General features: G+C 39.5%; 1 protein-coding gene across 1 annotated transcript; it reads left to right on the forward strand.

Annotated features, from left to right (window-relative positions):
- Window positions 1–214: 214 nt before the first annotated feature.
- Window positions 215–22,523, forward strand: LOC147413509 (ATP-dependent RNA helicase DHX15-like). Its single transcript, XM_086478736.1, has 10 exons — window positions 215–388; window positions 1,817–2,032; window positions 5,159–5,245; window positions 6,843–6,992; window positions 7,154–7,262; window positions 8,467–8,523; window positions 11,288–11,410; window positions 13,643–13,833; window positions 21,023–21,192; window positions 22,406–22,523. Exons 1-10 carry the CDS (start codon window positions 215–217, stop codon window positions 22,521–22,523), a joined length of 1,395 nt encoding a protein of 464 aa, XP_086334862.1.
- The last annotated feature ends 1,892 nt before the right edge of the window (window positions 22,524–24,415 follow it).

Below are 24,415 nucleotides of genomic sequence, written 5' to 3' on the forward strand. Positions count from 1 at the left end.
AAGTGCCACTGCCAGATCTTTGACTGGCAGCAGGAGCCATAGTCCGGGCTGGGTTATCCAACAGACTCCCAGGATGAGCCTTCGCACCTTGCTCTGAAAAAGCTGGTTGCACCCAGCCCATGGGGACCCTTGCGTGTCCGGGGACCTTTGCAGTAAGAAGTACAGGCAGACACAGGCCTCCAGACTCGTGCCAGAGAGAAGGGGAAGGGTCAGCATGTCGGTGATTCCTGCTGAGCTGGCTCTGGTAACCAGTCAGGAGGAAGAGTTTGATTGTTTGGTATGTTGTGCTGCATCTCTTTGTGCTGCCTTCCTGGCAAAACTGAAGGTGATCGTTGGAGCGGTAGCGCAGAAAGGGCACATCCCAGCCTCAGTCCTGGTGACAGGAATGGTAAGGGCTGGTCTCCCAAAGCCAGCCGGAGCTCCCTGCAGTGGCAGTGCTAACTGTGAAGCACTGGTGTCTGTTCCACTTCCTGGTCTGCCAGCTGAACACACACATAGCAAGGCAGAGATGTGGCAGAAAACACCAAATTTAGGATGTTACAAGTGTGTGTGTGTTTTGAGGCTCATAACCATAGAAACGTCACCAGGTGGTTACAGTTTAAAAACTAGAGAAACTTGAAACCTGCCATGCACCAGTGATACTGCCTGGAAATCCCCTCACTTTTCCCATCTTGATTTGAATATCAAGAATTCTAATTAGTGGATATTAGTAGGAGAAACTAATGATTATTTGGGGAAAATAAGTCTCAAATGGAATAAATGATCAAATATAAACTAAAATCTGTATTGCCAATGGTGCTAGCATACCCCTGTAAAGTCCCAGACCTAAGGTATTTATTAACCAATAATTAACCAATAAAGTGGTTAGAAACAAGGATAATGTGTTATTGTCCAAGATGTCTGCTGGACAGGATTTATTATGGTGCCCATTGTGTATAATCTTTGAATTGTGACCAAAGCAGGTACGAGCCAAGAGCCTACGAGCCAAGAACATGTTCCTTGACCACACACGGTCCATTCGAGGAGTGGTCGAGACCTCCGACTCACGGACCACCTACCCAAATTATATCTCCTACTCACAAGGGAACAATGGAAGACTACGACTGAGGCTGCATGCTAATTTGCATCAGAAGCGAGAGAAGAAGAACCAGTCAAGAGGATGATGCTGAATATGCATTGCATAGACTGAATATGTGTGAATTTAATGTACAAATATCTGTTGACCGCAATGTGCAGGCGGACATCTTGGGGAAGGATCCCATGTCCCCGGGGCGCATCGTTATTAAAGGACGTCTCTACTGATCTCACTGTGTGCAGAGGAGTTTTCCTTACCAGTGCAGACTGGCAACAGGGACAGGCCACAGGGCAGAGAGGGAGGATTTAAGAAAGGGCCCAGTAAGGGGGGCAGAGAGAGACTCAGAAATACCAGAAAGCCTCGATGAGCTCAAGGGGGGAGACAGAGCAATTAAAGACCAGGGACAGGGAGCCAGGCAGAGACCAGCGAAGGCAAGAACGGGCTGTGGGACAGATGGGGAAGAATGAAAACACAGGGACAGGAACCTGGAACGAGAGAACGTCAGGGGCTTCTGGAGACACTGTCCACGTCTGTCTTGCCGCCAGCACGACAGCTTTCTCTCTTGCTTGCTTCTGGAATCTGCCGTTCCGATGCTCTGGGTGATCCTTGTCCTGTCACACCCTGAAGCTTCGGGATCTTGGAAAACTAACAGCGGAAGTTCCTGCTCAAACTGAGAGCTTACAAAGGATGATGAGGTGGAGCTAACGCTTTCATCAGCCTCTTTGGTCGTTTTGTGAATAGAAGACTGCAAAGACGCTCTGTCGGAAGCTGCTACTTCCACCTCCCTCCATCTCTTCTCTGGATTTGCCCGCTCGGGCGGCTCTTCCGGCAACGAGCTCCGACAGCTTCTGCCTGGCTGCTGGCCCTGGCTCAGCTGCTTCAGACGTGCTGAATACCAAACGCTTTCCAAAACTATGTGCTTATTTCACTAAAACTGAACATTTGGAAGGAGTCTTAGTAGACCTTCCTCAAGTTAAACTAATGCTATAAGAAACTGTAGCAATCGCAAAGTTCAGATTTTGAAGGTCAAAGCTGAATCATACTATCTGCTGTAGGCAGGGTTTGTTCCTTGATTATTTGCTTTTTTTGTGCAGCATGTAGAACGCTAGCGACAACTTCCTAGTGTTTTAGAAGAATAAATCACTTAATAAATTTAGTGAAGTGATCCTCTTTCCTAGTGAATTTGATTGCAGAAAGCATTCAATCTGAAATCATGAAACTAATGCTGCAATGAGATTGTATTAGCGAATTACCTAAATGAATGAAATTGCTTTTCAGTGATGAACAAGTGATAGCTGCATATTTAATGAAATTTTCACTCATGTTTAAAACTGTGCCCTTCAAAATAGGCAGTTTCTGGTTTTCCTGAGAAGAGGATAACAGATGCAGTGTGTAGCTTTCATTATGTTGAACTGACAAAGCCAGCACTGGTGCCTAAGACACTGAGTGTAGCAAGTATTTTATTACAAGGAAAAAAAACCATGCTGGAAGGATATCAACTGTGGGCAAAAACAAGGACCAAAAAGAAGACAGCTTTTCCTCTTTGCCTGCTTTGGCTGAAATGTTCTGGCTTCCATGTTTTGGTTTTTATCTCCATTACAAATCTAGCAATGAGTGAAACTGTGTCCGTATTGTAAATTTGTTTAAACGTAGGTTTTGATTGTTAGTAATCAAGATATGTAAAGTAGGATGGTAAGACTAAGTGAAGTGCTTACAATATCTCCATATGTATCTCCTGAGCTTTAACTTTGTGAAAGAAAAGGTACTGAAAGTTCTGTGGCATCTTGCAGTAGTAGTGGTGGTAACAGCTAGTACTGACGTAGCTTGATAACTTAGCACTTCTTTTTTTCGTCCTCCTTAGATGTGCTAGGCAAGATCAGCTATTACTGCAAGAAAGCTTAAGATTAAAGATGAAAAAAAGGCTTTTATTAGTTAACCAGCGTATTTCACTTATACTGTGGAGGAGGATGAAGATGACTTAACAAAAGCCTTTCTACTCCCCTTTCCTATCTTACCCCTTCTTCCCAAACTGTGTTTGTTCTGTTCTCTGTTTCAGGAGTCTTAAGCATTGCTAGTTAATACATAGGCCATATAGAGATATCTTTATATATAGATACTATGTCTATTTTAATATTCAAGGTAACATGTTTAAATTAATGTCTAAACCTCTTTGTATCAACCTGTTAATCCGTTATTTAAAAACATTTTGAATATAACCACTTCAGTAGTTGCAAAACTGCAGTTAAGCTAATTAGGTACAATTTAGTATTTTATGTAGTTTAGTGCTTGTTTCATTTGTTTGATTTCCAAGTAACTTTATACTTTGATTTAGGCTTGAAAGATGTGACATGATTTCCTCAAGTTTTTTGCTTAAATTTCTTGTGTTCTTACATTCATTGATTATGACTTTTAAGCAGTGTGACATTAACAAATGAGATCAGCACGTACAACAGAATCTGGTGTGTAAATAACAGTTTTTCCTTCTACCTTTGGGAAGGTCTGTACGATTCAAGCACAAGTTAAATTGCTGGACCCTTGTGGACTATGCGTACCAACAGTATTGGGTTATTGGTGTTGAAGTGTCCTAGTAGAAATTGATGATTAAAAGCAGGACCAAAACCTTTTGATGCTGCTCTGTAATTGGTATTTGGAGATTCTGGGTACGGATGCTTCTGTACATCAGTAGATCTGGAAAAAGCTGAGACTCTTTAGATAAGGTACACTGTACCAGTGAGCTGGATGCAGATTGACTAGCCTTTTCACATGGGAGTGCTAGTTTAATTTGCATATTCAATGACTTGTGATTTTGTAATGAAAGTGTATTGTGCTTTTGTTTCAGCACTTAATTACATTGATGTTTGAGGCTTTTGTTTCTGACTAATCTGCGCAGGTTATCTGTGAATGGAAGGTGTATGGGTTTTTTTGTTTGGGGAGTTCTAAGTAGCATGTTCTTTCAGGGTGGAACACTAATTCCAAATTAATTTCAATTTTTTTTCTGCCGAAATATTGCTTTTAATATATAGTAGTATTTGGGCAAGCTTAGACCTTGAGTCTCCTTAAGAAGAGACAAGCTGAGAGTAATAATTAGCTTGACTGGTGAAGTGATCAATCAGGAGGAAAGAGAAATCAGCAGGATTATGAGTCTAGTCCAGCCACTGGCTTCCTTGTAATTCTGAGCAAATTGTTGGGAATCTCTCAAATTCTAATTGCTAAACTGAAAACAGATGATGACAGAATGCTCAGAAAGTAAGAGGTGAAAGGTAACTAGTTTAGATGAAGTGCTGAATGGGATTTGGGTCTTTTCTGAGGTAGCTGATTAAACTTGCTAATAACCTATGATTTAAAGTGATCGCTATTGGGATGAGAAATAGTGATATCTATAGACTGTTACACCGCGTCTCTGGACATAAAATTTAGATGATTGGGAATCGAGCCTTAGAATTCTGGTATCATCTTTGGTTTAATTTTTGCATGAGATTTCACCTGCAGAAAGTTTATAGAAATTTAAGAATGTAACCTTAAATACATGTAAAGGTGTTTAAATGTCTGGTAATTTAAAAAGGTGGAAGTTGAAATTAAATATATATCGTTCAGGATTTTATCTGGAATGTATTGATAACTGCTTTATTCCAAACAAAGTAAAAGAACATCCTGTGCTGGTACAGTTACATGACCGTCCATTTAATCAGTTTGCCCTGTTTAGATTTTTTAAATAAAGTTTAAAAAGCTGGAGTTAACAGATGATGTTAAAGGGATTCAGTGTAACTTACCAATTTGTACCAGAGATGTGAGAAAAATTTTGCCTAGTGGTTTTGTAAGTAAAATATTTGCTCTTCTGTTTTTTTTTTTTTTTTTTGAAACTAATGTTTGTTATATTGTTAATAGTGGGCAAAGATTGCTCAGATTTCAGCAGAAGTTCATCTGATTGACTTCAGATTGTCCTGTAAAAGTATTGGAGCACAGCTCTGGTGGTTATTGATTAAATGAAGAAAAGTTTGCTAAATGTTCTTCGTGCAGAGACAGAATTAGAGCTCTTCATCTTCAGGACAAAGTAGTTACATTTACGGTTTTATTTTTCAACAGGTGGTTGTGCCCACTAATATTGCTGAGACATCATTAACAATAGATGGTGTCGTGTTTGTGATTGATCCTGGCTTTGCAAAACAGAAGGTAATTTGTTTTCTCTTTATAGTAGGAAAGATACTGGAATCTGTTGTGCTCGAGTAAGTCTTCCCTTTGTAAACACTGGTATCAGTCTTTCCCAGTTGAAATCTTGACCTTGGTGGTGATGTTTTTGTTTTGTTTTTAACTTAAGGTAGGTAGGTTTGGACTTAGTCTGCAAACTTTAGGTGTCTAGAGTAGTCCAAAACAGTGCAGTGCAGAAGAATTTTGTTTTCAAAAAATTGAAGAGTGAGGATTTTGAGAGTTAGGCCTGGAATATAGATTTCCGAAATACTTTAGGAAGGGTGGCTTTGTGCTGTGTCTGTGCTTGAGGATGCTCAAGTTAAAACAAAAAAATTGTATGAAAGTAAGTAAAACTGGTGCTAGAAGCCACTTCTTTCTAAATCATGTTAACATAGAAAATTCCAGCACTAAAATGAGGAAAGAGAAATGATACCTGGGGTAGTACTGTTTGTTTTCAGTATTTATCATAAACTGTTGCAGCTCTAAAGATTGTCATCAAGCTTGTATTGTGCTTAACGTTATGGGATGTTCAGAGGAACTGAAGTAGCTTACCTACAGTCAACCTAATAACTAAAGAAAGAATAACATACAAATCTCTTAGGGGGGAAAAAACTAAATTAAGATTAGCTATAACTGTCATTATAACTTGGTTTCTTAGTCTTTTCCTTTAATACTCATACACATTGTCAACCTTTTAAACTTCTGCAAAACGAGAGATACAGCAGAATCTGAGCACCATCGATGAATCTTCATACACAAGTTTCAGTCACTGTTTAGGCTGCCGTTTTTTCACAAGTAGTTCTGGTACTGGAAGAATACTTTCTGCAGTAAAATATAAAGTTTTTGTACATGTTTTATACCTGTTCACACCAGGAGGGTGTTAAAACGTGGACCAAAACATACTAAACTGAAACTGACTGAATTACTCTTTTTTTTTTTTTTTTTTTTACAGTATATTCTTTTGCATGAGCCCTAATGAGTTGGCAAGGCTGATGTTTGTGTGCAATGGAAACTTTACAGTAAATTCCAGCATATATTTTGTACTGTGATAGTCTGCACATACCCTTGAAATACAGCCTTGCTGTCATCAGTCTCATTTTTTAGAGTTGCATTCAACCTTGATGTTAGATTTTTCTGACCTCTAGAACATGATTATTCAACCTTCTAATTGTATCAAGACAACTTTTTTTTCCATAGAATTATTGGAGCATCAAGAGTGTGTTTAGCCCTCTATAGAACACGTTGGACACATTCCTTCTGCCATGAAAATCTTATCTAAAAATACACACATTTAAGGAGGACAGGGAGCCTGGCAGGAGTTGTTTTTACAAATGAATAAAAAGTAAATGCTGTTCTCTAGGCAGTTGTATTTGAAGCTTTCTGTCACTGATCCAAAGGCTTTTCGAGCCAATTTCCCCCCTCCCCCTTCAGATACATACAACTTGTGATTTCATAGCCAGAAGCTGCATTTGAAACCAAGTTTAAAGCAGTCTTTTTTCCTATTTTTTTTACATAGTTGTCTTACCCATGAGCCGTGTTCATTCTTTTCCTTCTTTCCTGCTCTGATTCCCCTTTCAAATAGGTATACAATCCTCGTATCAGAGTGGAGTCTCTCTTGGTGACTGCGATTAGTAAAGCTTCTGCTCAGCAGCGAGCTGGCCGTGCTGGTCGTACTAGACCAGGCAAGTGTTTCAGGCTTTATACAGAGAAGGCTTACAAAACTGAAATGCAGGTAAGACGACTTTTTTCAGATTGCATCTATGGGTGATACAAGTAGTCAAGTGCCATACTATCAAACAAAATAAAATTGAATGTTTGTGTAGTTTAAAGTGTTTGGAAGTGTTCATAATTTTCTTTTTTTTTTTTTTTTTCCCTTTCTTCCCCCTCCCTCAGGACAACACATACCCTGAAATTTTGAGGTCTAACTTAGGATCTGTGGTATTGCAGCTCAAGAAGCTTGGTATAGACGATTTGGTGCATTTTGATTTTATGGATCCTCCAGGTATCGATATCTATTTTATCTTCTCTACTGTCAGTGTTATGTTTTGCTTTCTGAATTCTTTATTTTTGTGAATATTTTATATAATAACATGAGATAAATTCTTTCATGTGTTTTTTCACTGTTTTTATTGTAATCTGGAAGGAATTTCTTTTACCCTGAAATTTTGTGCTTGGTGTTTTATCAAAGTAAGTTTTTATATTGCTGTCTGCATAACAGCTTTTAATGGAACCAAGGAATCTACTGAATGCCTCTTACCCGCAGAGGATAAGACTAAATTATGGGCATTAGAGAATCTGTTACTTGATGCGGTTATTTTATTTTATCGCCTTGATTACACAATCCAATTGTGCATCAGTTAACAACTGTGTGTAAATAAAGTTGGCTAGTGTTTTTGAAGCTGAATACATGTTTTTGGCTCAAATGATAAAGTTAATGTGCATCTCCCTTCTAACAGTGTTAAATGTTCATATATACTTTAAAAATAACTGGGTTATATTTCTAATTGAAAGTGTAGATCAGTCATGTATAAATACACGAAAGTTGATTTGTTCCCCATGCTGCTGAGCCCCCCCCCCCCCCCCCCCCCCGCCTAAAAATACAATAATTGTAAGCTTTGAAATAGCCCTGTGGAGCAATTGCTTTCGTTGTGCTGTGCAGAATGTATGATACCTTAGCAGGAAGGCTTTTGGGTTTCCTCCCGTTTTTCTTTGTGGGTATAATATAAACTCGCTATGAGAAGTGCAGGATTAAGACAATGTTCTTCACAGGCTCAGATTTGTGAAAGACTGTAGATATCTAAAGTCGACATGGCTGAGATGTTAGGACTGTATCAATCTGGTTTGTATGGAACAACGGAAAACACATCAGTGCATTGGGGGTGGAAGTGATATTGCTATGATACTGAATATCTCACAATGCCACTGCTGTCAGATTTTTGAAAAGCAGTAATCTTCAAATACTCGAAGCTTTTGATCCAGTTAAGAGTTTTTCTAAATAAGTGATCTCTTCTCCCCCTACCCCACCCCACCACAAGTCATTCATATCTGGATGTATACAACTGAATTGGGTAAAAACTTTGTGTTTGCAAGTCAGCTAGATGGCGAATGAAAAATAAGATGGCTTATAATAATTTGTGCTTCCTCATTTTTTGCTTATTCACAGCAGTTTGATTAATGTGCCTACCTAAATATTTTTTTTCTTTTAGCTCCTGAAACTCTGATGAGAGCCTTAGAGCTTTTGAATTACTTGGCTGCTTTAAATGGTCTATATATTTGAGTTGATAGAGGAAAAATGAGAGTAGTGGAACAGAAATTTCTTTTTAGGCTTCTAAGTCAGGACCAGAAATGTCAGCTCAACCACTCTGTTTTTAAGGCAGTGAAATCTATTTTGTGTTGTGCATTCTTCTGCGCTTCGATAAATCCCAGTGTTTCCAAAAGGATTTCAGTGTAATTTATATTAAACCATAAGCTTGTCCATGAAATGATGATACATTTTTCAGTCCTTAAGTGGCAAAGCTGAAGAACAGTCATTACTTTTAAAGGGAAGAGAGAAACTTCAGGGGAGGATGTATATTTATAAGAATTAATTTGTGTGCACAGCTGTACTTTGCTGCGTTATGTGAATAGCACTGCATCAGAGCAGAGCTGCTTGTCGAGAGAGCTTGATGAGAGAAAAATGTTGCAAGCCTTCTATTTCATTTCCCAGTGATGTAGAACTGACTTTTATAGTTAGTGGTCACAGAACAAGCAGCAAGATGTAGTCTATTATGAAAATGGGGATATTCTGACTCATAACTACTCTTGTCCTGGCTGTGCTATTTTAGCAGGCTTTTCACAATGCAGGTGTACTGGTTATATGCTTAACTTGGGTGAATAGAGAACAAAAATGTTTTGGCTAAGTGTAAAATCTGTTGCTTCAGTTTAGCCTTACAGTATATTTATATGAAAGTTTTTAAGAACAAGCTAAAATGTTTGTTGCAGAGTTATGATTGTTCAGACTCAGAGCAGATGGGCAGGGCAGAATCATAATAATTTTTTTAAATTAAATGGTAGGCTTAATGGCGGAGGTGGTGGTAGGTTGGTGCCTGTCTTTCTCTTCCCTTCCCCCCTCTCCCCCCAGTCTCTACTATAGAACCGTAAGTCTGTATTTTTGTCTGTGGTCTTCAGCTGATTTGTCTTACTCCTTTTTATTATATTTACCTTTTCCCAGGCCATGATACACTTTTTGTTTTAAGGCACAATTAATGTAATGATAAATAAATTAAAAAAAAAAAAGTTAGTTTGGTTGAAGTTGGTTAGTTGGTTAATGCATGGGTTGTAACTAAAATTCTGCTCTTAAAAATCATAGTCGTCGTATTTGTGAGGACTATCAAAGTAAACAGTTTTTTAAAACCAGCAGTATGATTGTATGTTACGGTGCCTTAAGTCCACATAAAGATTGTCAGGCTCTGGATAGCAATCCTTGTATTAATAGCTTGGACTGAATGGAAAACTAGGTACCAGAAAAGAGAATAGCGTCGAATAAATTAGTAGTTTAAATGATTGTATTTTGAGAACAGTGTTTGTTTGTTTGTTTGTTTGTTTTCTGTGGGGTAGAAAGTGCTATGACTTATTCAAAACAGGGAGCTAAGCCAGTGATAGAATAATTTGGAATTTGCTTTTGTTAGTCTGAGTTTGAAATTAAAATACACTTTATCATTTCCGTTTTCAAATGCAGGACCCAAAATACAGGGTGTTTATTTTGCACCTGCATTTCCATTTTCTTTAATGCATTGGTCTTTCTTGATTTGTTACCACGTGATTCACTGTTGCAGTGTTTATTTTATTTTCTCAATTTCCATTCATTACTCAACATATTTTTCAAGTGTAGTGTTTTGGAGCTTTTATGGGAATTCAAGAATAAAATAAAGTAAAACCATGTAATGCCCCACAAAGGCCCTGTGTTAGGGACAGATGAGATGCAAAGTGGTGCTCTCATGAGGCTGGTGGGCTAATGTAGTCCCAAGCAGCTGGAAAAAGATAAAGGATTTGTAGCATCTTATTTAGAACAAATTTTATCGAAATAAGCCTCTTTAAAAAAAATTACACCTACTTAAAACAAACCTGATTTTTTTTTCTCCTGTAGATCTCTCTAAAGTGAAGATCTCTTGTAACTGCTTTCAACATCTTGTGAATTAGTATTGCTACTACAAACCTGTAAGAATGTTGACGGACCGTGAATTAAGTTGGCCTCAGTACTATTTGTGGTCTTTGGTAGTCTGTATTTGGAAAGGGAATATTAAAACATGATTTTTGGATTCAAGTCAGACTGAGTCAGAATTACGTAAGAGAATATAATGATAGAGAAAGCTCATCACATTGCAATTTTAATTTTTTTTTATTTCTTTCAAGTAGTGCCAAAGGACAGTTTAACCTTCCACCACTACCGCTGCCGTCACAGCCTTTAGACTTATTAATACCTTTGTTCACATGTTTCTGTATAGCAGTGCCGATAACAATACCAGCTGGGGAAGAGGACTTGACTTTGCTACTAGACAGAACACACTAGTGGACTTGTGGTAAAACCTGTGCTTGTTTAGAGTGTGCTAGTGCAGTACAGTTTCAGAACTATCTTCTTCACTCTGTAGAGGCTTGCTGAGAAAGCACACTTGCAATGACAGTGTTTTGTTACATGGGATACTAGCTCCTGGTAGAGCTATCAGCACTGGGTCTTGAACTAAGGTCTGTTTAGCCTTCCAGTATACATAAGCAATCTTGATGGCCTTCAGACTAGAGATTTTGATGCCTACATATAGTTCTATTAAAATACTCAGGTACTCTGCAGCTTTGAAACCCTCTTGTCTTACAGATGTGGTTAGGTGTTGATGTGCCAAATCAAGGTAGTAAACAGTCCAAGATGCAGCTGGAGGCCATCCTGCCCTGCCCTGTGCTCTGTGAACTGACCTAGCTAGGCCTTGTTCCTCTGTCTGTGAATGCGTGACTCATCGATGTGGGCGTTTGTGTTGGGCCCATACCAACCTTGTGTAGTCCCACAGTGTTTTGTTCGCCCCACGGAAGCAAAGAAAGCAGCAGATGAAGCCAAGATGAGGTTTGCCCACATAGATGGAGATCATTTGACGTTGCTGAATGTCTACCATGCTTTCAAACAAAGTAGGTGCATACCTGTTTTAGCAAAACTATTTGTAGTACTTTATGCTGCCAGCTGTCGTTCCTGGGTTCCAAGGGCAGTTGAAAGGCTTGGGCTTGTTTTTTGAGCCATTCTGTCGTAATCTTAAATTATTATTTTTTAAAGTGCTGCTTTCCTTTGAGGGAGGGAAACAAAAGCAAAAAACTAGCCAAGAGATTATGTAGTAAACTGATGAGTATGGAGACAAGCCAGGCTTTTAAATCAATGCCAGGTAAGCTTGGACAGAAAGAACTAAGTGTTGTTCCTGTAATTAAGAAATATTGGAAGTTTGTTACCTGACATTAATTGTAGAAAAATCTGCATAATTGCTTAGTAATTTTTCAGAGAGAAGTGCAGAAAATACTGTGAATTTGGAGAAGAGCAGTTTCCTATATCCAAAACCTTTTTAATTCTAACTTTTTACTATGGTTAGGAATTCTGTAATAAGGCTTTGGGATGGATTGAGAGGCAAAGGCGTGATGCAGCAACGAGAATTAGCTTAGGACCATATGATAAATTCCTTTTACCTCATTTCTGTGTATGGATTTTAGAGAAAAATGTGCAGAAAAAGATGGGAATGAACAGGTAAAGGTAGGAGTTCTCTTGAAAAATGACTATGTAGGTGGCACACTTTTTTAACAGTGACTTATGCTGGTGGTAAGTAAAAAGATTACTCTTAACTGCCAACCAGGTTAAATTAGGTGCTCCTGCTGCATTTTCTGTAAGCAAACCCAAAAGCAACTTTCACCCTAAGTAAAAAGAAACAGAACTGTGCCCCTTTCTGTTGCAGCTTTGATGTAGAAATTTTGCATTGAAACATTCTACCACTGTATCAGTATGTGGCAATCCAAAATAAGGGTATCTTCAGAATAGAAGTCCAAACAAAAGTATTCAGAACTGTTTAAAACAATAGCGGAGAAACTTCTACTAAACACCTGTGAATTGGAGATACTTGTTGCTTGTTTTTTCCATTATCTTTTCACTTAACAGGATCCAGTGTGTCTTGCAGACATTTTGTGCGTGCATGTTTCTGAAAGCCACTGCTTTAATGGACAGGCTACTGAGCGATGGAGTTATTTGGGGAATAATCTTTTGTTCAGTTTCACTGTGAAATTGAGTAGTATTTCTGGGATTCAGGATCAGAATGCAAAATACTGCTACTGTTTGTATTTAGAACAACGTAAACCAGTTATGGGTCATCTAAAATGCACAGTTCCAATGGCACAGACAGTAACGTGCTGTGGTACTTCAACCATTATTCTGCTGTACAGTGTGCAAGAGCTTCAGGATTCCTCCTTCATTTAAAATACATTCTGTAAGATAAAGCGCAGGAAAAACTGAAACTCTCCTCAAATCATGTAACCTTCCTTCTTTTCAATGCAAACAAAGAATAGTCTCTCTACAAGAGATACTTTACGTCTTAATTTTTGTTGGATTATTAAACTGACAAAGATTAGAAGAGCATTGTTTGCGAAATAACAGAATTGGTACGGAGAACTGGGATTCTTGGTTAAATATGCAGCTTTTTATCCTGACAGAATGGCTTAGGCTTGCTGTCTTAACCGATTTCTTACTAGAGCTGTCAGGAGTAGAAACAGTAACTTGGGAGTACAGAATTCTGTTACTTATGCTGCATTTTACCAGTCACCTACAGTTACTCAAACTGCTGTGAGGTGCATCACACTTAGTGTTAGATTAGTCTGTTTGTATAGCTTTTAACTGTTACTTGAATGCTTAGTTTAAGGAGGGTTTTGTTTCTCAAATACGGTATAATTGCGTACAATCTCCTTGTGTGTTCATTGCACACTACAGTTAAGGGTTGTGCAGTATTCCTTACGCTCAGTTATGTTTTACACTGCAGGTTTGGAAGACGATTTCTAGTTGCAGGATGTGATTTTTGAGATGTGTGAGATGCATTGGTGTGGTATTTCAGCAAAACATCAGTGGTTGTGTTGTGTGTATATTATGTTGGCGAGGGGGGAAAAAAAGCTAATTTTCTTTTGTCCTGACCACACGCTTCCTGAATAGAAAACAATTTGGGCAAGTTATCTAATGCAAGAAATGGGCTGAATAAACTAAGAGCTGTTGTCATTTGTAAAGTTTATGGATATTTTTTTCTGGTTCATCTGACTGATCAATTGGTTTGTGGCTGTTTTATTTACTTGTTCTAATTGGATGAAATACTCATTTTTGATTCATGTTTTTTAATGTTGCAGATCATGAGTCGGTTCAGTGGTGTTATGACAACTTCATTAACTACAGGTCCCTAATGTCTGCAGACAATGTACGCCAACAGCTGTCACGAATGATGGATAGATTTAATTTGCCTCGTAGAAGCACAGACTTTACCAGCAGAGACTATTACATCAACATAAGAAAGGCATTAGTTACTGGGTATTTCATGCAGGTATGTGTGCATTCTTGGAGGGAGCATAGTTCAGTGTTTATGTGCTTTTAATGTTTATGTTAGTATGGTTATTACAAGTTATCAAAACTTTATGAATATTACTTAAATTATATATGGCTGACTATATTACCACTTAGTCTTTGTCACGTTGCTTGGTCATTACTCAAGTAGTACATTCTGAAGTAAGATCGTATTTGGAAGAGAAGTGGCAGGCAATCTTACTAGTATCAAAGTACTGTTTCTGGCATGATCAGTCAGGAATTGACCGCTAACTTCTGAATAGCTGAGGAAGTAACTTCATAAAACACTTGAAAGTAACTGCAGAGTATGTAGTTCTTAAATTATTTGTAATCTGATACAAATAGGGGAAGTATAGTTGTATATAAATATTAATTATATGTAATTCTTATAGAAGAGTATTTAGCATACTTTTCCATATTTATATTTCACTTTTAAATTACATCTGGAGTACTGGAGCAGGTGTGTAATCTCAGGATGTATGCTTTTTGTAACTGGTTTCCCTCTTGAACCAGGATGGTATGGAAGCCAGTCTCCGCTGCTACCTCCTGGATGCTTTGCATTTATGCTAAGCATGCCTCCAAGCTAGAATGCAGGCTGTGTTTTTTCTTTGTTGGGGTTTCAGTTTTGTTGTGTTTGGTTTGGTTTTTTTGTGTAGTCCCTTTGTGCTGTGGCGTTTTGGTTTTTGTTTTTTTTTGTTTGGTTTTTTTTTTTTTGTTTGTTTGGTTTGTTTTGTTTTGGTTTGTTTTTTTTTTTTCTCTTCAACATTTGTCCCTGAGGCTAGAAGAGTCCCTTTGCTGGCTCTTGCAGGCCCAGGCATACAGAACCGTAAATGGGAGTAAGTCTTCATCCGCATTGACTCTGGACTGTTGCGATAATATTTTTTCCTAGCAAACGTGCATTCTGATGCATCTTGGCAAGACCTCTGCTAGACCCTGGTATCTCACTCCTGGAGAACACAACCTTGTTACCCTGAAGAGGCTGACTAGTTCCCATGGCATTTCCTAATTTTTCCACTAGAGCCACGCTCTAGTGATACTTGAACACAAAAGCTTACCAGTTGGAAAGGGAACCATTGGTCAGTGCCATGCAGGTTAGAATGGCCAGCAGCTTGGCAGGCACGCACTTACCACATCCTCACTGGGGCACAGACTTGGATACCATGTATGTTTAAACACTGACACGCTCCACCTCCCCCCGCCCCCCCCCCCCCAAGGAAACAGTGCCTTCCTCAGGGCTGAGCCAGCCAGGCTGTAGCAGAAATATGTTTTTGGAATACAGGGATAGCAATGTCAGCAACTGCATTTCACTGTAATGCAAATAGGAGATTAGGGCAGTTGGCTGCTTTTAAATATTAAAATGGTTCTAAAGACTGACTTGCTGTAACCGTTCCGACAAGCAGGCTAGTCAGTCACTGTGTTCAGTCCTTGCTTTTGGGACATGTTTTCTTCATTTTTCTTGGGGGGCGCCTTAGTACATGTTCCCACCTACACCTTTAGTTCTGTAGATGTTTTGCAAGACAAAGAACAGTACTGCCCAACCGTCTTTGTGGGTCCCTACCTGGCTGAGGCAGGTCTGGTCGCCGCCACAGTTGCGCTTCTGTTTGGCAGGGTACGCTATGGCTTACTTTATTGGCTTGGAGCTATAGGAGGGCATGTCTGTGGAGGTCTGTGTACTGTCGGTTTATGTTACTCGGAGTGAAGCTCTTCCTCTAATAGATGCTTTCCTGCCATGGATGTGGAACTGCGCTGTTGGTGTAGGTAGCTTTTTGGTCTCTACTGCTCAGAAGTTAAAGATCCGACTAAGTATTTTTGCTGTGAATAGAGTAGTAAGCTCACGTAGATTAAAATTAAGGCCTTTCCAGAAGTCGTCTTGGGCTTCCATCATCAATAGTTGTTTACTACCCACTTCACCCAAAATGCCTAATTGAATTTTTGGGCTGAATCAAGAGCAGGTATGGTGGACTTGTTGAAGGCATTTGGAGTGGAAGCCATTTCAGCAGTTTCTCTTTGCCTTTGGTGTGTTTGAGTCCACTTTAGTTGGGTTTCTTTGACACTCTAACCTCCATGATAGTGTGATACTTGTTTGACCTTGACTGTCAACCCTTCTCTCATTAATTCCATGTTGCTTTGAGTAACCTTCAGTAGAGAATTTATAAAAATTTGTAAATACTTAAAAGACATGTCATTTGCCAGCAACTGAAGTACTTAAAAATGTAGTCTGTAAGCAGATATTCAGGATCTGGCGTTTGGGGACTTCTGTTTAGAAAACCTGAGTAGTGAAATGCATACATCAGTATTTGTGGTTTTAGTACAGAACATGCATGGAATTCCAAGTCTGAGCACTTGCACAGTGTGTGCGCTTACAGTAGAAAGTCTGCGTGTAAGGTGCCATAATGTCTATGGGCACCACACGGCAGAAGTTGATCCTTCTAATTCTTTTTAAGTTTAAAAATGCAGTGTGAAGTGGAAAAACCAGCAGCAGCCATTGTTCTGAAGTAGTTCTTATTGACTGCATTGGTTTACACTTTGGTAGTTGCCTAGTGCCCTAAAACAGTTGCAGAATTTTGATGCAGGAATTTCTGTACTCCTGAAGGCCTGTGGTTGATGTCAGACAGTGTGGGCCTGTATTAACTACTGAAATAGTACTAATGATATAATTACTACTCAGTGCTGTAAATTTGCCTGCCTTCAGTTGTGTGTCAGTGACTGATACATGTGGAAATTCTGCTGGTGACGAATCATCTCTTTGCCCTTCATATTTCATTACAGACCTGAATTCCAGTAAATCCTGCCATAGACAAGCAAAGGGAATAGTAAAATAGTTCAGAACTGCCAACAATTCTCTGTGTAGAAAAGCTTCTGGAAGAATAGATATTGATAAGAAATTAAGTGTCCTATAAAATTTGTGTGCTATGTCCCCAGTTTCTTCTAGATTTTATAATGGAAAACTTTTATTGGCATTTTTCAGTAGCTATTTCTAGATCACACAGTAGAATATGCCAAGTAGATATAAAATAGAGCTCACTGCAAATAAAATACGTCAGAGAAGTAGTGCTTTCTCAATACTTTAGTGCTAGACATATTCTGTCTTAAGAAGGGAGAAATTGGAAAATTGTACAACTGTAACGCAATTGTGATTTTGGCAGCAAAACTCAAGAACTAGGTAGAGAGGATTATTTACTCAACAGAAGTAGAAAAACTAAGCTTACCATTTTTAAAGTGCTAGTAGACATGTAACTGAAATAACTGTGTGATAAAGACTAAGCAAAAAATAATTGTACTACAGGAAGTGAGCTAAGGAAGTGGTTTGAATTGAATTGGAAAAGGCAGGCAAATGCCAGAGTATCTTAAAGGTGGGTCATCTTAGCGACTTTTCTTTTTGAGACTGATATTACCAGTTGTCTTGAAGTTGAGTTTATCTAGTAACAAAGACAGAATAGGAATTGATAGTTGAAAATTTAAGTCAGAATTTAAAGGTGGAATAAAGTCCTGTGGTATCTTCAAATCAAGTTTGGAACCTTTTTTGGAAGACATAGGTCTTAGTCAAACACAGGCTGTATCAGGGTCACTACAGAGGATGAAATTAAATGACCTGTGCTGTTTGGGAAGTTAGATGTGAGATGATTGGACTACTAATTAAAATCTTGGTACTACTCAGTCGTTGGTGCTGTTTCGTGTACAGAATGATGAATATTTTTTGAAGTCTTTACATAATCAGGCTCCTACAATAGTAGAACGGTAATAAAATAAACCCATGACACACAAGTGGTCACCAGTGCATTTAATGGTATTCATTTTGCTCTAAGAATCAAGAACAGCTTAAAACTTTTTAATAGCTTCAGAAACACTGTTGTGTGCTCTGCAAGCAGAAATTTGAGAATCCCAAGCAACTGACATTGTTCCTTTGGTGCACGCTAGCATTTTTTTTTTTTTTTTCAAAAAGAGAAGAAACAATAATTTCTCTAAACTGACTATCAAGACTAGCCTGCTGAAATTTGTACCCTTAAATCTAAAAAAGGCTGGATCTTCTGATAGTGATCCTGCTTTTGCCCTTTTAAGTGTATTTGGATTTACAGTGTTTGACTAAAGATCCCCTGGTTGGGCTCTCGAGGTTCAATGATGTGGTGGAAAATAAATAAGCACCAACACACTTAAAATTTCAGAGGAGGGTGTGTCATTCTTAATAAAGTTGCGACATCCTTGAAACCTCTGTTATGACAACTTGAACTAAACGCTTTCCCTATAGTGGCACGTGCCATGGTGGCCACTGTTTCCGTGTGGGTTTGTTGTGTTGATAGACGCCCTATGATTGCCCTTAAGACATCAGCAGGAGGGCTTTCTTGGTCTGCAGAGCCACCTCTTGCAGAGATGCATGGGCTGGCTTGGCTCTTTACGATCCTTTTAGGAATTGTGCTTGTGTAGCTCCTTAGGTTGTGTAGTCAATAGTGTTAATAGTGATTCCCACCACTTACAGCCCCATTCTTTGGTCAGGTAGACTGATTCGTAAATGTTTTATACTAAGGCTGATTCCTTGATGATCTCAGGGTTCAAGTGTTCCCTACCACTACTCGTGGAAAAAGGAACCCCTTTCCTAGACATGTTTTGTATGTTTCTGTGGTTTCAGTGGGAGCTCCTGCTTTTTACGCTCTGAAAAAGGCCCGGGAGTCACAGGGTGGTTGAGGTTGGAAGGGGCCTGTGGAGGACATCTGGCCCAATCGCCACAATCTATTTTGCAGGCACTGGAATGGGTTGTGTGCCAGACGTTCAAAGGAGCATAAGCGTGTAGCTGCCTCCCGTGTGTCCTTGCTCGCTCCCTTACGTCAGCCTTGGTGCTTGCCGGAGCCCATTCTGAATTCTTTTAGCGTGGTGATCTGGCAGACCTCTTACACCTTCAGAGAAGAAGCAGAATTGGCTCTGTCAGCTGGGCTGAAACAGCTCAGGCCAGGAGGGAGCAGGAAAATGTAGTAGCCGGCAGTTAGATCATCATGGCTTGGTGTGGGGCCATCGCTTCACCGTGCGTGTTTCATGATGGAGTGTTGCCCTTACTGAACCTGAAGCTCTCCACCAACCCGTGCGCTAACAAGTGTACTTGATAGAAACCTCCAAATAGGGCAAATACTGTAGCTCAGGATTGAAATAAGTTGCAATAGTATGTAACCACTTAAAGGTGACTTATCCCTGATATCCATGTTCTAAGGAAATGTGGTTTTGTTTTGTGGTGTTTGGTTTGGTTTTTTTTTTTCCTTAACTGAGGTTATTGCAGTCCCTGTCCTTCCCTGGAAATCAAGACCTAGCTGTACTTTTCTGTAGCATTTCTTTTTCTTTGAGTACGCTTAATTAGTTATTTCAGAATCTTTTCACTTAGTTCAGAATTACACAAAGTAAACAGGAAATACAGGTCTTTAATTATAAATGACAGGGAAAAGAAAATGGTGTGTTTGGGAAAGCTAGATGATAAGACTTCACTGTTTTAATACAATCTGAGTGATACTGAGGTGCTAAAGGTAAATGATATTGATTTAAATTTAACAACACACTGTTTTCTCGAATGAAACCTAAATAAATTAATTTTGTCCTTTTATAGGAAGAACCTAGATAAAGCACCTAAATGTTTTTGTATGCATGCTGTGCTCTTGATCTGAAAAATGAAATTGATTAAAAAAACCCAAAAAACCAAAAAAACAACCGAAAAAAAATACTTTTTTTTTTTTTTTTTAAAAAAGGCATAATCCCACAGCAACATATGTGATTGTCTGTGACAGATGAGTTTCTAGTCTAGTCTGGTTTGCAGCTATAGCGCTATTTAATTTTGCAAACGTTAGATTGAGTTGGATGAAATTAAGCCTAAATTGTTACAGACAGTGCGCTGTTAATCCCCATTTAAAAGAGCCTCTGTTGGTTCCCCAGGCACGAAATAAGGTAGCAATGTAATCTCTAAAATCTTGGGTGAAAAGACTGTTGAAATACTTTGTTCCACTCCTAAAACATGTTCTGGATATTAAAGTCATAAAATACAAGAGAGAAGCACGCTCAGAATAAGTGATTTGTTACTAAAGAGATATTCTGACTTAAAATTTGAGGTAGCTATTCTTTAGAAGTCCTGGGATTTTAGTCTAATAGATGGAATTTATGTTTGACTCCACCAAAAAAAAGGTTAGGTATACCTAGGAGTTAAGAAAACAAGGAAGAACAGAGTCTACATTAAAGCAAGGCAGCTAATGATGATCGTATTAAAAAATGTCTTTCAGACATTGTCTGTCCTCCTTAATCTTTTCACAGTATTTTTGTGTGTGTATATAAAGGTCACCTTGAATTACCAGTATCAACAGGTTAATTTCAGTTACCTGTTCCGTTAACTGTTCTTACAGAGGATAGGTATCCTTCTAAGGCTGTCTGCTTTACCAAATCCTAATGAGCTAGGTATCGGAGCATCTTGGTGAGGTCGGCATTATTCCCTTTCATAGAGCAAGAAGCTTAGTCAGAGGTTAATTGATTTTCACCAAGGTCACAGCAGAAGTGTGTTGCTGAACCTACATTTTGCAGTTCTGAAGATCATGCTGTAACAAGACTGTGCTTATTTCTGACATACTAACTTCCCATTCTTACTGGACTAACATAATTTTTTTCAGGCCCACTGTGTGAGAGGATTTGCAGAATAATATGTGCATCAGTAAAACCACTACTGAAAACTTGAGAGGACGGCACTGTAGCTTACTGGTCCCATAGTAGCTACTGCAGCGAAGGGCTTGAAACAGACCACAGTTGACTTCACGTGATGTCACAAACCTGTGCAGTAGATAGTCCCTTCCAATATTTCTGTTTGCATTGCTGTTGTTCTAATAATGGTTCTTCTCTTTGGGTGACTGTTTTTGTATGTTGCTTGAACTGTGTATTGGAATATACACTTACCATGGCAGTTGGCAGAAACATCTGGCATCTTGATTGAGTCTGTAAAAAAAAAAAACAAAAAAAACCCCAAACCCAAACAAACAAAAAAAACCCAAACCAAACCAAACCAAAAACCTGACTAGTTGAAGTGGTCAAGCAATGTGCCAAATTTAGATGAGGTTTGAAAGATGTAATATTTTGTATAGAACACTTAACAGTCAGCTTGAAATCGCCTCATTTAAAAATTGCCTGTATTAATGGAAGACTCTCTTCTTGCTTAGGTGGCGCACTTGGAACGAACAGGGCATTACTTAACAGTAAAAGATAACCGGGTGGTGCAGCTGCATCCCTCCACTGTTCTTGACCATAAACCGGAATGGGTGCTCTGTAATGAGTTTGTCCTTACAACAAAGAATTACATCCAGACATGTACAGACATCAAGCCAGAATGGTAAGCCAGAAGCCTTGAAACAGTCGTGACCTACTGTAAAGCTCTTACTTTTTCTTTTTCCTTTTTTAAATTGAGGTAATGCCTTTCACTTTTCCTGAAGCTAATATTATTGCAGTGGTTTGGGGAATGGCGATAGCATGGACTTGAGATCTTGTCAATGACTAAGGGTTTTCTTTGTGGATACTTGTTCCTGTTCGTGTGAGTTGTGTGTGGCCCTCAGGTGCCCAGGCTCTGCAGTGTGCAGAGAGATGCTTGACTTAAAACCAGTTACTGCAATAAGCCGGTTGGGAAGGAGCTGCTTGGAGCTGCGAGGTTCGGGGATAGGTCCTAGCACCCGCTTGTGTCCTGAAGTTGAAAGATAACTGGTAGATGCCTCTGTTCTCAAGATCTAGGACCTCTCTTGGCATAAGTGTTTTAATTTTTCCAGAAGAATCCGTACAGGATTTGGTTGGTGCTGCCTTAAAATAGGAAGGAAAGAAGTGGTAATGTTGGTATGACCTGTCTTGTCATGATAGTTCTTTGTCTGTAGAGCTTATGTCAAGGAAATCGGAGGCCTGATCCTCTGCAGGCAAGCAGAGATCTGAATTGTCTTGCCTCTCGTTAAGGCTGTAGTTAAACCACCAAGCTGTAAGCTTTGGGGACACGGGAGGCTCTTCAGTTGTTGTTGAAGTTGTGCAGAAAGTTTAAAGATTCATAAGCTGGAAAACGTAGTGTATATGTGTTGTCGGTAGTATTCTGATGGAAAATAATAGGTGTTTGAATCCTTCCTTAGAAACTTTTTTCTGAACAAGTGCTGTGAAGCCTAAAGCAGGATCCTGTGGCCTTCGCTGCATTTTCAAGCCTAAAACAGCAAAGGCTGCACTGTGCTCTGGCACAGACGGGTATTTGGGTGGACTTCTGGGGCTTGGGGACTCTGACAGGAAGCAGCAGCTCTGACTGCGTGGGCCGCTGCGGCGCATGCTGCAGCAGCAGCTCTGTGGGTCTGCACGGGAGCATCCCACCGGACTCACGTGGGTGCTTTTTTGCTTTGGACTTGGGCTCTTGCACAGGGTGGGAGTGAGATTTGAACGCGTGTGTGCAAACTTGCCTTAATCCTACAATCACAGGGTGAGCTGAAACTAGTGGATAATCTTTGTTTCCCTCAGTTGTAGAATTTCTGTAGGATGCATCTTAAAGTTTGAGTATTAGTAACAAAATCTTCCTTTTTTGACAGGCTGGTGAAAATTGCCCCTCAATATTATGACGTGAGCAATTTTCCACAGTGCGAAGCAAAGAGACAGTTGGATCGCATCATTGCCAAACTTCAGTCCAAGGAATACTCACGGTACTGAATTTATGCTTTGAACTGAAGTTGCTCAGAGGACAACTTTAAGAGATGAAAGGATTCAAAGTTCAAGTTGTGCTCTTCACTTTGGTTCAATAATGGCCTTTATTTGAAAGCTTTTTAATTTTTCTTTACAGTAAATATTCCATTCTGATTTCATAAATTAAACATTTATGCCTCCCTTTTGTGTTGACACTGTAGCTCATACTGGAAAAGCTGATCAATGTTTTGCAGTTTATTGAAAGTAGTTCTATATATAACAATGTTATAAGCATTTCTTTAGAAATGGTTGAAAATGCTTCTAAAAATGTGATTATCGACCATGGTATGCATGATCGTTGTAATTGTTGACATTCCTTTTAGAAGTTGTGAAATGTTACAACTTGTGCTTATGTAGACACAATCTTCGGCCGCAGTACAAAGGTACTGACTTCAATAAAGTCTATTTATACTAATTTTGTGCCACAGTATGTCAGTATTGTTTTGATCAAAACATGAGAAGCTGTTTAGTCTCCCATTAAGCTGCTGTTTTATTGTCATGGCAGTAGTCTAATATTTTAATATTGCAGATGCTTAAGCACATTGATAATGACATCAGCATAATGCATATGATGTTGATCCCTTGCAAACTTCTTTAAATTATGTAGGAAATTGTTTTAAAAATGAAATGAATGCAGATGTTTTTGGAGGATGCTTTCTTCAAACGTGCTCCTAGTTATTTCTTGGACAGAACTGTACTAAGGTGTCCTGTGAAGTGTCTGTGTGGCCAGTCTGTGGGCCGTGTTCAGCTGCAGTTTAAGGTCAGCGCAGATAACGGCACCGGCGATGCTGTACGTCAGATTACGTTGCACCGTTGTAATTGTGCAGTGATTTCTAGTGAGGTGTGACTTGACAGGATCTTCAGTTTGGGAAGGCTAATCCTGTGTGGAATTTGTAGTGAGATTTGATCAGAGGGCTGGAACACCTCCCCTGTGAGGACAGGCTGAGAGAGTTGGGGTTGTTCAGCCTGGAGAAGAGAAGGCTCCGGGGAGACCTTATGGTGGCCTTCCAGTACTTCAAGGGGGCCTGTAAGAAAGACGGGGAGAGACTTTTGATCAGGGAGTGTAGTGGTGAGGGGTAATGGTTTCAAACTGAAAGAGGGGAGATTTAGACGAGATATGGGGAAGAAGTTCTTTCCTGTGAGGGTGGTGAGACCCTGGAAGAGGTTGCCCAGAGAAGCTGTGGCTGCCCCCTCCCTGGCAGTGTTCCAGGCCAGGTTGGATGGGGCTTTGAGCAACCTGGTCTGGTGGGAGGTGTCCCTGCCCATGGCAGGGGGGTTGGAACTAGATGATCTTTAAAGATCACTTCCAGCCCATTCTGGAATTCTATGATTTACCATACCTGGACACTTTCAGTTTTTCCTCTCCCTGCAATACACTGAGATTTGGTCCTTCTGGGAAAGAGAAGCTGGGGCAGCTCTTGCTGCAACGGGTTCCCCTGGAATGGGAGCAGTGTGCTACCATGTTGTGAGGCTGAGGTGAAAAAAGGTTATGTCTGGGAGATGGGAACTAACCTCCTCAGACTGATCTTAAGCACTGATATTTGGGGTATCCTTAAATCACAGCAGTTGGCTATAAAATGACTTGGAATCAAATAATTTGAGGATTTTCTAATTCCAACTTTTTTTGTTTCTAAAATGCCATTTATATGATGGGGAATGGAGAAATTTGAAAACTTTTTCATTAGCAACAAGAACAGTATTGTGAAGGAAAACATGCCTGAGGGTTAGCATTTGAGTGAGTTTATAATGCACAGTGGGACTTGCGAATCTGCCTCAAGTTCGATAAGGAAGTGAAGGAGAGGGGGATCTCCCTGACTTCAGGCGTTTTGGGATGGTGTGGACCTTCCTGCCCGATGAAA

This window comes from Leptosomus discolor, chromosome 27 (assembly GCF_034619465.1).
Source record: "Leptosomus discolor isolate bLepDis1 chromosome 27, bLepDis1.hap2, whole genome shotgun sequence".
Taxonomy (NCBI): domain Eukaryota; kingdom Metazoa; phylum Chordata; class Aves; order Leptosomiformes; family Leptosomidae; genus Leptosomus; species Leptosomus discolor.

What these genes read in the sequence shown, in the direction of transcription:
- LOC147413509 (XM_086478736.1), top strand. Translation starts at nt 215, where the DNA reads ATGTCGGTGATTCCTGCTGAGCTGGCTCTGGTAACCAGTCAGGAGGAA. An exon ending in CTGGCTTTGCAAAACAGAAG is followed by an intron (nt 5,246 to 6,842) that starts GTAATTTGTTTT and finishes CCTTTCAAATAG; the next exon opens with GTATACAATCCTCGTATCAG. An exon ending in CTACCATGCTTTCAAACAAA is followed by an intron (nt 11,411 to 13,642) that starts GTAGGTGCATAC and finishes TTAATGTTGCAG; the next exon opens with ATCATGAGTCGGTTCAGTGG.